At 50.9% G+C, this 13,916-nt stretch overlaps 1 protein-coding gene across 9 annotated transcripts in view; it reads right to left on the bottom strand.

Annotated features, from left to right (window-relative positions):
* kcnq2 (potassium voltage-gated channel subfamily Q member 2) overlaps positions 1-9,030 on the bottom strand; it is a 111,521-nt gene extending 102,491 nt beyond the window's left edge. For all 9 annotated transcript variants that reach the window (XR_004415499.1, XR_004415496.1, XR_004415495.1 and 6 more), the window contains exon 1: positions 8,627-9,030. Coding sequence is in view for 4 of the 9 variants with exons in the window: in XM_033042144.1 (XP_032898035.1) it covers positions 8,627-8,895 (269 nt within the window). In the remaining 5 variants the exon portion in view is untranslated. The remainder of the gene's footprint in view (positions 1-8,626) is intronic.
* Positions 9,031-13,916: the final 4,886 nt, after the last annotated feature.

Here is a 13,916-nt window from a genome sequence, read left to right as displayed (position 1 = left end):
CGTCTCTGGAGAGAAGGAATGGGTGACGTTTCGGGTCGAGACCTTTCTTCAGACCAATTTGGGTCGAGACCCTTCTTCAGACTTCAGAAGATGGGTCTTGACCCTAAACGTCACCCATTCCTTCTCTCCAGATGCTGCCTGGCCCGCTGAGTTACTGCAGCATTTTGTGTCTACCTGCCAAGGTAAACTCATCTCCACTGCCTGCACACGATCCATACCCATCCGTTCCCATCCACATGCCCATCTAAAAGCATCTTAACCACCATCATCATATGACTGATAAATATTTCTGATGGGCTCCTAGGACTAAAGATCTAAATATAATCAGCTTGTTTGGCAGGGTGTAGAGATAGGTTGTATTTTTTATCAGCAAGCAGAATCTGCTCAGGGATAGTTAGCAAATTCTGGGGTAACTCATCGGGTCAGGTCGCATCTCTGGAAGAAAATGATGGATCACATTTCAGGTCGGGACCCTTCGAGGGGGGTATTGGAGAGGAGGGAGGGGGGTATTGGAGGGGAGATCTCCCAATATTGAAGTGGGTTATTCACATCTACCCGAGAGCAATATGATTTAACACTCAGTCTCCGCACCCAATGGCCTTTTATCCTTCTGGGCATTGAGTGTAATCAGAATATCAACAAGCGTATGCAGACTGGAAGAACAGCACCAAATATTCCACTTGGGTAGTTTACAACCCAACAGTAGGAACATTGAGAATACAGCAGTCTGAAGAAGGATCCTGACCCAAAGCTCTGCCCGTCCATGTCTCCAGAAATGCTGTCTGACCCGCCAAGTTACTCCAGCACTGTCTTTTTTAGTATGAACATTGAATTTTCCAACTTCAAGTAACACCCTTCTCTTTCCCCCCCAGTGCAGACATTTGTCCCACCTTCCCCCACCCTCCCCAACCTCCGTCACCGTGCTCCATCCCCCTCCTTCATACATGCACCTGCCATCCCCAAGTCCTACATTTCCTACCTCTTCCCCCTCTCTCCATCCCCTTCCACCAACATCCCTCACTCTGGCTTTATATTTTACTCCTGCTCTGCACTTATCTAACAATCCTTTATCTCCTTTTCAGCTCCAGCCTTTGTCACTTAATCCACCGACCTGCTTATCAACCCCCCCAATCCTCTCACCTGCATCCACCTATCACTTGCCAGGTATTGTCTTGCCCCCACCTCTCGCTTGCAAGTTTCTCGCCCCAACTCCATCAGTCTGAAGAAGGGTCCTGACCCAGGACTGCGCCTAGCCATTCCCTCCACAGATGCTGCCTGGGCTCTGCTGAAGGTTTTTTTTTTTTTTTTTTTTTATTTTTTTATGGGATTTATATAGCGCCTTTATAATACTCAAGGCGCTTTACATCGCATTATTCATTCACTCCTCAGTCACACTCGGTGGTGGTAAGCTACTTCTGTAGCCACAGCTGCCCTGGGGCAGACTGACGGAATCTGCGCCTACGGCCCCTCCGACCACCACCAATCACTCACACACATTCACACACATTCACACACAGGCAAAGGTGGGTGAAGTGTCTTACCCAAGGACACAACGACAGTATGCACTCCAAGCGGGATTCGAACCGGCTACCTTCCGGTTGCCAGCCGAACACTTAGCCCATTGTGCCATTGCGCCATCAGGTTTAAGCATCTGCAGTCCTCTCGTGTCTCAATAAATGAACGTCTTGACTGATGAGATATAATCTTCTTGCAGGCAACACTACAAACAATTCCTCCTATTCACATCAATCCTCTCTGCCCCTGATCATCTTTATCATTGAAATGATAGAAAGATCCAAAGCACGGCAGAGACACAGTGGAACGCTGATAGGTTGGTTTCGAGCGTTCGCGATCCTCCGTGTGTGGCAATCACTGAGAGTGGGTGATCAGCCAGTCAAACACGCAGCACATAGATTTTAATGGGCCCCAAAGAACCAAACACACACATCTGGTTTCACCGTCCCTGAGGATGTAGTCAGGCGATAACTCCTGCCAAATCTCATCACTGATGCTGAAGCTAGCAATAACCTGGGCATCAATTAGCTCCTTGAAGGCTTCAATCAATCAAGGATTCTTAATCCACCAAGGCCTGCTGGATCTCCCGGTTGTTAACCATTTTAACTCCCCTTCCCATTCCCACACTGACCTCTCTGCCCTGAGCCTCATCCATTGCCAGAGTGAGACCACACACAAACTGGAAGAACAACTCATATTTTGCTTGGGTGAACATTGAATTCTCCAATTTCAGGGCTGCCAACATTGGGTGAGAGTTGAGAGTGAAAAATTGCGAGAGACCAAGCCCGAGGGAGCGTAGCTCCCATTGGTATGGAACTTTTGCATTTTTCAGCTTGAAATTGTGCAATATGGTGCATACTGTAGCGAGTCTTTTAACTTACATTTGAATGCAATATATATGCTTTAAATTGGATTGGAGCGTTTTTGAAAGGGGGGAAGCTGAGCGATCACTGATCACTGGCCTTGGGGGTACCCGGTGAGGGAATGGGGCAACCGAGTGGGGAGAGGGTGTGGAAGAAGGGTGTCCCCCCTCCCAGGGTAGGAACCTTTTGAAATTTGATGTATTAAAATCATGTTTTAGTGCATTGTAGAAGTATGATTTCAATGTTTTTTGTATGAAGTATTTTTAAGAGGTAACTTTTTAAGGGGTGACTTTATCCACACAAAGGGTGATGGGTGTATGGAACAAGCCGCCAGAGGAGGTAGTTGAGGCAGTGACCATCCCAACATTTAAGAAAAAGTTAGACTGATACATGGATAGGACAGGTTTGGAGGTATGGACCGAAAGCAAGTGGCGTAGCTGGGACATGTTGGCGGGTGTAGGCAAGTTGCGCCGAAGGGCCTGTTTTCACACTGTATCACTCTATGACTACATTATACCTCCACCATGCATGAATGCTTCAAAATCAAGTGATCAAGTTTTATTGCCATATACTCAAGCATAGAAACATAGAAAATAGGTGCAGGGATAGGCCATTGGCCCTTCGAGCCAGCACTGCCATTCAATATGATCATGGCTATTCATCTAAAATCAGTACCTCTTTCCTGTTTTTTCCCCATATCCCTTGATGTCGTTAGCCCCAAGAACTAAATGTAACTCTCTCTTGAAAACATCCAGTGAATTGGCCTGCACTGCCTTCTGTGACAGAGAATTCCACAGATTCACAACTCTCTGTGTGAAGAAAGTTTGTCCTCATCTCAGTCCTAACTGCCCCCCCCCCTTTATTCTTAAACTGTGGCCCCTGGTTCTGAACTCCCCAACATCGGGAACATTTTTCCTGCAGTTACAGTGTGAAAATCTAGCAGGCAAGCAGGATGCTTTCTCCAACCACCCCCATTAGAAGTCCACTATCTTCCACCGTTTCTACCCAGTGCTTGGTACTTACTTCCAGCAGCCACTGGTTGTCCTCCTGGATGCACCTAGCCGCAGCCTGATCCATGCCGGTCACCTGGGCACAGAGACTCTCACGGCACCTGCGCAACGCTTCCGACGCCTTGCACTGAGGCTGCTCCATGGCCGGAGCTGCAGTGAGTGACTCGCCAGCCCGGCAAACACTCGCCATCCCCACTCCCCGTCCGCATCTGTCACCATCGCTGCTTCTGCATCCAACACCTGCGGCCCATGCAGTTGACATGAGTTTTTTAATTTTCGTTGATCACAGAATTTCTCACAACAGAGAGGGAGAAATTTGTGATCAGCGTGAGAATTTGGCGAAATGTGTGATTCTCACGCTAAATGCATGGGAGTTGGCAGCCCTGACTCTCTATCCCCCTCGCTGCACCCTCTCCCCCTCTCCCCTCTCTCTCCCCCTCACTCTCTCCCTCACTCTCCCTCTCTCTCTCCCCTCTCTTTCCTCTCTTTCCTCTCCCTCCCCTCTCTCTCCCTCTCACCTCACTCTCATCCCTCTCTCTCTCCCCCTCTTCCGCTCTCTCCACTCAACCCCTCTCTCTCTCCCCCTCTATCTCTCCCCTCCCCCTCTCTTTCCCCTCTCCGTCTCTCCTCTCACCCCCTCCCTCTCCCGTCTCCCCCTCTCACTCTCTCCCCTTCCCTCTCCCCCCTCTCTCCCCTTCTCTCTTCCCCCTCTCTCCCTCCCCCTCTCCCCTCTCCCTCCCCCTCTCTCTCCTCCCTCTCTCTCCCCCTCTCTCTCCCCTCTATCTCTCCCACCTCACTCTCGTCCCCTCTCTCCCCCCTAACTCTCTCTCCTCTCTTTCCCCTAACACTCTCTCCCCTCTTTCCCCTCCCTCACTCTACCCCCTCTCTTTCTTCTCTCTCTCCCCCTCTCTCTCCTCTCTCTCTATCTCCCTCCCTATCTCCCTCCCTCTCCACCAATTATCTCCCCTCTCTCTCTCCCCTCTCTCTTCCCCCTGTCTCCTCCTCTCTCTCCCCCTCTCTCCATTTCTCCCTCCCACCTCACTCTCCCCCTTGCTCTCTCTCCCCTCTCTATTTCTCCTGTCTCTTTCTCCTCATTCTCTTTGCCCCCCATCTCTTTCCCCCTCTCTTCCTCTTCCCCTTTCTCTTTTACCACCATCTTCCCCCTATCTCCCTTATCCTACCCTCTCATCCACCCCCTCTCTTCCCTCTTTCTTCCCTCACCCCTCTCTCTCTTCCCCCCCTCTCCCATCTCCCTCTCCCCTTTCTCTCCTCTCACCCCCATCTCTCTCTCCCCACTGTCTCCTCCCCCTCTCTCTCTCTCCACCTCCCTTTGAGAGTCTGTCCCTTTGGCACAGAGACTCTCGCGGCAGCGGCGCTTCCGACGCTTCCGGCGGCCCGGGACTCCACTGGGGCTGCTCAATGGCCGGAGCTGCAGCGAGCTACTCGTCAGCCCCGCAAACACTCGCTAGCCCCGGCTACCCGCTTCCATCCCTCCCTCAGCCCCGGTTCTCCAACGCCCGCGGACCATGCAGTTTATCTGAGTTTTGAAATTTTCGTTGATCACAGAATTTCTCACCACAGAGCGTGAGAAATTTCTGATCAGCGTGAGGGCGTGAGAGTTTGCCTGAGGGCGTGATTCTCACGCTCAAAGCGTGAGAGTTGGCAGCCGTGCAATTTTAAGTAACTAACCACCAACAACCCTTTCCCCTTCACCTCGTCCATTTCCACCTATTCCCCTTAGAGAAACCCAGGAACTGCAAATGCTGATTTAGAAAAATTGACATAAAGTGCTGGAGTAACTCAGCAGGTCAGGCAGCATCTCTGGAGAACATGGATAGGGAATGCATTTACCCGAAACATCACCTAGCCATGTTCTCCAGAGATGCTGCCTGATCTACTGAGTTCAGCACTGTGCCTTTTATTCACCATTACTCCTTCCTCCTGCATCTTCTCTCCTCATCTCACCCCCTTTCGGCTACGTTCCATTTTTTCTAGCTTGTCCACCCATCTGACATCTCCTCATCTGTATCCAACTATCACTTGCCAGGCTTTGTCCCACCCCCACTTCTCTTCCAGCTTTCTTACCCCACCACAATCAGTCTGATGATTATCGGTGTGAGCAAGTTGGCCGAAGAGCCCATTTTAACACTCTATGAAGCTATTGGGGGGTCATCGGGTCAAAGGGCGTGACGCACGGAGCAGCTCAATCCATGTGGAGGACATGGCTGCCTCAGCACACACTGTTAACACATAAAATGCTGGAGTAACTCAGTGGAACAGGCAGCATCTCTGGATAGAAGAGATGGATGACGTTTCCGGTCAAGATCCTTCTTCAGGGTTACCGCTGAGTTGGTACAGCAATGTGCGTCTATCTTCGGTATAAACTAGCATCTGCAGTTCCTTCCTACTCAAATATTTTCCCAGTCTACGTCATTAAAAAGCAAACAGTAGCCGAAGACCGTGACAATGTGCTGTCAGGGAATCATTGAACAATCCACCGTCACACACGTAACCCCTCATAACAATAAATAAACCTGGCATCATCTCAGGGCAGGGCGACGTCTGTCAGGCAAATAGTGCATTCAAATTCTGTCAAGGAAGCAGACTTAAACAGTATCATGAGAGGATCATGAGGAATAGATCGGGTAGATACACAGAGTCTCCTGCCCAGAGTAGGTGAATCGAGGACTAGAGGGCAAAGGTTTAAGGTGAAGGGGAAAAGATTTAATAGAAATCTGAGGGGTAACTTTTTCCACACAAGATAATATCCTAGTTAATAATGAAATATTTTATAATTGGAATGGATTAAGTAAAACATTAGCTTGAGTATAGACTGAGTATAACCCAGCTTTTTCTGGGTGCTGAAATAAGCTGAAATAAGCAGAAATGTGGGAATCGGGAAATTGGAGGCCAGCTTTCAAACTGCATCCAAGCTGCTTCCTGTTGTGCCCAAGCAAAAGATATTGACAATGGTGAGAGGGGATGTATTTCCCGAGAAGGTTCTGGCTTCTGTAAACAGAAGCCTTAAGAGAGGATAAGCTTTCTGAAACGTTGGAAGTTTCTGAATACTGAAACTTCTGTGGGTAATTGATAAGGATCTTTACATTGTTTAAGAAGGTACTGCAGATGATAGACCTTTGACTAACTTCCAGTTATTTGGGGGTTTCGTAACTAAAGTTTGTGATCAATATAACCACAGCATGAGAAGTATTGTATTAGTGACAAGCATGCTTTTAATGGGAAGAGTTGTGATTGATATGTTAGACGTAATTGCTGCAACTCTGTATAAACATGTGACTATGTTTCCGAAATACTATGAAAGATGCCTAGGAGGAGTTAAGTATCTACTGTATGTTTGACTTTGTATCTCCTAGCACTCTTGCTGGCTAAATGATCATTAAAGCTTGTATTGGTTTTACCTAACTTATTGTAAGTTGTCTGTTTTAATAAAATGAACCTTAACACACAAAGAGTGGTGTATGGAACAAGCTGCCAGAGGAGATAGTTGAGGCCGGGACTATCCCAACATTTAAGAAAGTTAGACAGATACATGGCTAGGACAGGTTTGGAGCAATATGGATCAAATGTGGGCAGGTGGGACTAATGTAGCTGGGGCATGCTGGCCGATGTGGGCAAGTTGGGCCGAAGGGCCTGTTTCCACAACGTATCACTCTATAACTCTATGATTATAACACGTCATGTAATGTAATAAATAATATATATTAATACAACATTCGTTTCCTGTTCCAGTTCCCAACAATAAATCTTCAAACTGAGGTTACACAACATGAAATGCAGCAATTTTAGTTTAGTTTAGTTTAGAGATACAGCGCGGAAACAGACCATTCGGCCTGCCTAGATCACGCCGACCACGATCACCCCATACACTAGCACTATCCTACACACTAGGGATAATAGATAGAGGCCAATTAACCTACACACCTGCACGTCTTTGGAGAGTGGGAGGAAACCGGAGCACCCAGAGGAAAACCACACGGTCACAGTGAGAGGAGCACCCAGAGAAAACCCACGCGGTCACAGGGAGAACGTGAAAACTCCGTAAAGACAGCACATGAGGTCAGGTTCGAGCTCGGCTCTCAGGCGCTGTGAGGCAGCGGCTATATCCATTGCACCACTGTGCCACCCTATTGGTCGTTTAATAGTCAAGCAGATGCAGATGCAGAAAATCTGAAATTATAAACAAAATTGCTCAGCCGGTCAGGCAGCTTCTGTGTGAGTCTGGCCCCAGGGTGGGGGTGAGGTCTGGCCCCAGGGTGGGGGTGGGTCTGTGTAGGGTGAAACAGAATTAACGTTTGAGGTGAATAGCCTTTAACTGGAATCCCTCATTTCCCTATACAAGTCATCAGCTTCCAATGTTAGCTCTGCTTCTCTCCCCACAGACGCTGCCTTACCTGCTATCTTTCCAGCATTCCCTTTGTGTGACAATAAGTTTGTCTGTCCCTAGGATGGGGTCTCCCAACGGTATGGCCTGACCCCAGGGTGGGGAAGGGGTCTTCCCAAGATCGGGGTCTCACCAGGGTGCCTCTCCCCCCCGACAGGACAGGGTCTGTCCTTAGGGTGAGAGTTGAGGTGTGAGGGTGGGGTCTCCCCAGGGTGAGGGTGGGGTCTCCCCAGGGTGAGGGTGGGGTCTCCCCAGGGTGAGGGTGGGTCTGTCCCTAGGGTGGGGGTGGGCGTGTCTGTCCCCAGGATGGGGGTGAGGTCTGTCCCCAGGGTGGGTCTGTCTCCAGGGTGAGGGTGGGTCTGTCCCCAGGGTGAGGGTGGGCGTGTCTGTCCCCAGGGTGGGGGTGAGTCTGTCCCCAGGGTGGGGGTGGGGGTGGGTCTGTCTCCAGGGTGAGGGTGGGTCTGTCCCCAGGGTGAGGGTGGGCGTGTCTGTCCCCAGGGTGGGGGTGAGTCTGTCCCCAGGGTGAGGGTGGGCGTGTCTGACCCCAGGGTGAGGGTGGACGTGTCTGTCCCCAGGGTGGGGGTGGGCGTGTCTGTCCCCAGGGTGGGGGTGGGCGTGTCTGTCCCCAGGGTGAGGGTGGGCGTGTCTGTCCCCAGGGTGGGGGTGGGCGTGTCTGTCCCCAGGGTGGGGGTGGGCGTGTCTGTCCCCAGGGTGGGGGTGGGCGTGTCTGTCCCCAGGGTGGGGGTGGGCGTGTCTGTCCCCAGGGTGGGGGTGAGTCTGGCCCCGGGGGGGGGGGGGGCGTGTCTGTCCCCAGGGTGGGGGGAGTATGTACTCACACATAGGCGTGGTAGACGAATGCCCATCCGCGGGGCCGCTCCAGCACGTTGTACATGAAGTTCTGCAGGCGGCGGTAGCAGGCGCTGCGCCGGGTGCGGGGTCTGCGGGCGGGCGAGCGGCCCGCGATCAACAAGGCACCGTCCCGGGAACAGGCGGGCTCGGCGCCCTCCACACCCACGAAGCCCACCCGCAGCCTCCTGACGGCCGGCCCGTCTCCGTCTCGCTCCCCGCCCGCTGCCGCCTCCCTCCGCTTCCCTTTCTGCACCATGATCGCGGCCGCTCAGCCCATCGCCTGGGGTCATGCCGTGCGGCCGTCCATGCCATAGGCCGGAGGGGCCGCGGTCACTCGCTCACTCACTCCCTCAGCGCGGGGCTGCAAACAATGGCGGCGCCACCGGGCGGGCTCGCGCTCACATCAACGGCCGCTGCACTTGCGCAGCGCGCTCCGCTCCCCCTTAACCCCTTCCCCACCCACCGCTCGGCCCGTCCGCCCGCGACTAGCCCCTTCCCCACCGCTCGGCCTGTCCGTCTGCGACTAGCCCCTTCCCCACCGCTCGGCCCGTCCGCCCGCGACTAGCCCCTTCCCCACCACTCGGCCCGTCCGCCCGCAACTAGCCCCTTCCCCACCGCTCGGCCCGTCCGCCCGCGGCTAGCCCCTTCCCCACCGCTCGGCCCGTCCGCCCGCGACTAGCCCCTTCCCCACCGCTCGGCCTGTCCGTCTGCGACTAGCCCCTTCCCCGTCGCCGCTCGGCCTGTCCGTCTGCGACTAGCCCCTTCCCCACCGCTCGGCCTGTCCGTCTGCGACTAGCCCCTTCCCCACCGCTCGGCCTGTCCGTCTGCGACTAGCCCCTTCCCCACCGCTCGGCCCGTCCGTCTGCGACTAGCCCCTTCCCCACCGCTCGGTCTGTCCGCCCGCGGCTAGCCCATTCCCCGTCGCCGCTCGGCCCGTCCGTCTGCGACTAGCCCCTGCCCCGCCGCTCGGCCTGTCCATCTGCGACTAGCCCATTCCCCGTCGCCGTTCGGCCTGTCCGCCCGCGGCTAGCCCCTTCCCCGTCGCCGCTCGGCCTGTCCGTCTGCGATTAGCCCATTCCCGTCGCCATTCGGCCCGTCCGCCCGCGGCTCGCTCCCCCGCAGTTACGGCTGCAGTCTTGGGATACAGCAGGCGAACAAACCGACTCCACACTCCCTCTGTGTTATGCCGATCATCTTACTACTCAACAGTACAGCACAAGAACAGGCCCTTCAGCCCATCCAGTTCAGTTTAGTTTATTGTCATGCTAACCAGTCAGCGGAAAGACAATAAATGGCAGGGGAACGGCTTCAGAAGTGTGAAAACGTACAACCTCCAGATTCAGGGACAGTTTCTTCCCAGCAGTTATCAGGAACTGAACCATCCTATCACCAACCAGTTCTACTATCTACCTCATTGGTGACCAGTGGACTATTTTTGATTGAACTTTACTGGCTTTTTTGCACTAAACGTTATTCCCTATTCCTGTATGTATAAACTGTAAATGGCTCCATTATCATCATCACACATGATTACAATGGAGCCATTTACAGGTTATACATACATGAATAGGGAATAACGTTTAGTACAAAGTAAAGCCAGTAAAGTGATTGGATGGCGGAGTAGACTCGATGGGCCGGATGGACCAATTCTACACCTATAACCTATGAAACTGGAGCACCTGGGTTTCAAAAGTGCAAACTCCGTACGGACAGCACCTGAAGTCAGGATCGAACCTGGGTCTCTGGCGCTGCGAGGCAGCAACTCTACCACTGCTCCACTGTGGAGTTTGAAAGAGTGAGAGGGAGCTTGACTGAAACATGAAAGATTCTGCCAGGTCTGGACAGGCCGGATGTGGAGAGGAAGAGTCAATGTATTTACACTCTATTTACCCACTTTGCACTCTAACTACCCACTGCAGTGGAGTGCTGACTGGAGAGTTTGTGTGCAGTTCTCTGCAGTGTGATCTGATATCTAGCAACTAGGCTGTGACCCACTTAGCTACACTCCACATTCAACTGTGCTATATACATATAACCATATAACAATTACAGCACGGAAACAGGCCATCTCGGCCCTACAAGTCCGTGCCGAACAATTATTTTCCCTTAGTCCCACCTGCCTGCACTCATACCATAACCCTCCATTCCCTTCTCATCCATATGCCTATCCAATTTATTTTTAAATGATACCATCGAACCTGCCTCCACCACTTCCACTGGAAGCTCATTCCACACCACTACCACTCTCTGAGTAAAGAAGTTCCCCCTCATGTTACCCCTAAACTTCTGTCCCTTAATTCTGAAGTCATGTCCTCTTGTTTGAATCTTCCCTATTCTCAAAGGGAAAAGCTTGTCCACATCAACTCTGTCTATCCCTCTCATCATTTTAAAGACCTCTATCAAGTCCCCCCTTAACCCTCTGTGCTCCAGAGAATAAAGACCTAACTTATTCAACCTTTCTCTGTAACTTAGTTGTTGAAACCCAGGCAACATTCTAGTAAATCTCCTCTGTACTCTCTCTATTTTGTTGACATCCTTCCTATAATTGGGCGACCAAAATTGTACACCATACTCCAGATTTTGGTCTCACCAATGCCCTGTACAATTTTAACATTACATCCCAGCTTCTATACTCAATGCTCTGATTTATAAAGGCTAGCATAGCAAAAGCTTTCTTTACCACCCTATCTATATGAGATTCCACCTTCAAGGAACTATGCACGGTTATTCCCAGATCCCTCTGTTCAACTGTATTCTTCAATTCCATACCATTTACCATGTACGTCCTATTTTGATTTGTCCTGCCAAGGTGTAGCACCTCACATTTATCAGCATTAAACTCCATCTGCCATCTTTCAGCCCATTCTTCCAAATGGCCTAAATCACTCTGTAGACTTTGGAAATCCTCTTCATTATCCACAACATCCCCTATCTTGGTATCATCTGCATACTTACTAATCCAATTTACCACACCTTCGTCCAGATCATTGATGTACATGACAAACAACAAAGGACCCAACACAGATCCCTGAGGCACCCCACTAGTCACCTGCCTCCAACCCGACAAACAGCCATCCACCATTACCCTCTGGCATCTCCCATTCAGCCACTGTTGAATCCATCTTGCTACTCCTGCATTTATACCCAACAGTTGAATGAATGAATGAATACGTTTATTGTCATTGCACAATACTGTGCAACGAAATTCCATTACATCTCCTCCGGTTAAAAAAATACAAACACGACAACCATTAACACATATGTACACTTATTAGTAAAAAATAAATAGGTATTTTAAAAGAATTTAAAAGAATTTGGCGGCATTTCTTGGAATTACATTTTGCTTCCCCAGCATTCTCTGTTGGAATTTAGCTCTTTTATCGCACATGGGTAGAAACTATTTTTTAGTCTACAGAGTCCTGAATCGCCTCCCAGAGGGTAGCAGAGTAAAAAGGTGGTTGGCAGGGTGGGATGTGTCCTGCTTGATATTTGTGGCCCGGCGCAAGCATCCATCTATATATGTCATCCAAGGAGGGCAGTTGGGCGTTTGTAATGTTCTGCGCAGTTTTTATAATTCCCTGCAACTCCCTCCTCTCAGCCACAGTACAGCTAGCAAACCACACCAGGATTCCATAGGAGAGGATACTCTCCACGGCGCATCGGTAGAAGGACAACAGCAGCGGCTGTGAGACGTTTGCTCTCCACAGAGACCTCAGGAAATACAGCCGCTGATGTGACTTCTTCACGAGAGTGACGGTGTTCATTTGCCATTTGAGGTCCTGGGAGATGTTTATTCCCAGGAACTTAAAGCCAGTGACTCTCTCCACCATGTCTCCTTTGATGTATAAGGGAGCAGGTTCCTCTCTCCTCTTCCTCCTGAAGTCAACGACCAGCTCTTTTATCTTTGATGGATTGAGTACCAGGTTGTTTTTGGTACACCAGACAGTCAGTTTTTGGACTTCATCCCTGTAGGCAGACTCGTCGTTGTTGTTTATCAGTCCCACCACAGTCGTGTCGTCCGCAAACTTAATGATCCTGTTTGTACTGTGTGTTGGTATACAGTCATAAGTGTATATTGTGTACAAAATGGGACTCAGCACACAACCTTGTGGCGCTCCTGTGCTGAGCGTCAGGACTGGGGAGTAATTGGACCCCATCCTGACAGTCTGTGGGCGATCTGTTAGAAAGTCCTTAATCCATCCGCATGTGTTTGCAATAACACCCAGATCAGACAGTTTGTCCACCATTCTGCTGGGGATGATTGGATTAAATGCAGAACTAAAATCTACAAATAACATCCTCACATATGAGCCAGGACGCTCCAGATGTGTCAGTGCGGAATGTAGAGCTGTGTTGATGGCATCTTCCGTTGACCTATTTGCTCTATACGCAAATTGATGCTGATCCAGGGTGGGTGGGAGTGAGGACTTAATGTGGGCCAGGACCAGCCGTTCAAAACATTTCATCACGGTCGAAGTGAGAGCAACAGGTCTATAGTCATTCAAGCTCTTAATGAATGTTTTTTTGGGTACAGGCACGATGGTAGCAGTCTTAAAGCATTTAGGGACAGTGCACGTTAACAGAGAGAGGTTGAAGATTTTGCTAAAAACCTCCGCTAACTGGTCTGCACAGTCCCGCAATACTCTCCCTGGGATGCCATCTGGTCCAGCAGCCTTCCTGGGGTTGACCCTGCGGAGTGTGCTTCTGACGTCCTCCGTACTCACAGCGAGTGGCGGGTTGTCAGTGCTGGGTGCGGCTGCAGGTGCAGGCTCTGCCTCATTCAGCTCAAACCGGGCGAAAAAATGGTTGAGCTCCTCAGCTAGCGAGTTGTTACTGCTGCAGATGATCGGCCCCCCCTTGCCCTTATAGTTCGTGAGTTGCTGAATGCCCTGCCAGACACGCCAAGGGTCCCTCTCATTGAAATACCCCTCTATCCTTCTTCCATAGGCTGTCTTTGCCTCCTTAATGGCTCTCTTTAGTTTAGATCTGGCAGTGCTGTACAATTCATCACTGCCAGATCTAAAGGCTGAGTTCCATTCTCTCAGCAGGTTCCTGACATTCCTGGTCATCCATGGTTTATTGTTTGGGTAGCACCTGACCTCCCTGTTGACAGTGACGTTGTCAATACAGTTCTGTATATAGAACATGACTGTGGATGTATATTCATGTATGTCCTGGTTTGCAAACAAGTCCCACTCGGTGCGCTCAAAACAGTCCTGAAGTTGGGCGGCAGCGCCCTCGGGCCAAGTCTTTATGCTTCTCACACTGGGCTTGGTT

Source organism: Amblyraja radiata, chromosome 23, assembly GCF_010909765.2.
Source record: "Amblyraja radiata isolate CabotCenter1 chromosome 23, sAmbRad1.1.pri, whole genome shotgun sequence".
Taxonomy (NCBI): Eukaryota; Metazoa; Chordata; class Chondrichthyes; order Rajiformes; family Rajidae; genus Amblyraja; species Amblyraja radiata.
The sequence above is the reverse complement of the archived record's forward strand: the minus strand, read 5'-3'. Positions and strand labels throughout refer to the sequence as shown.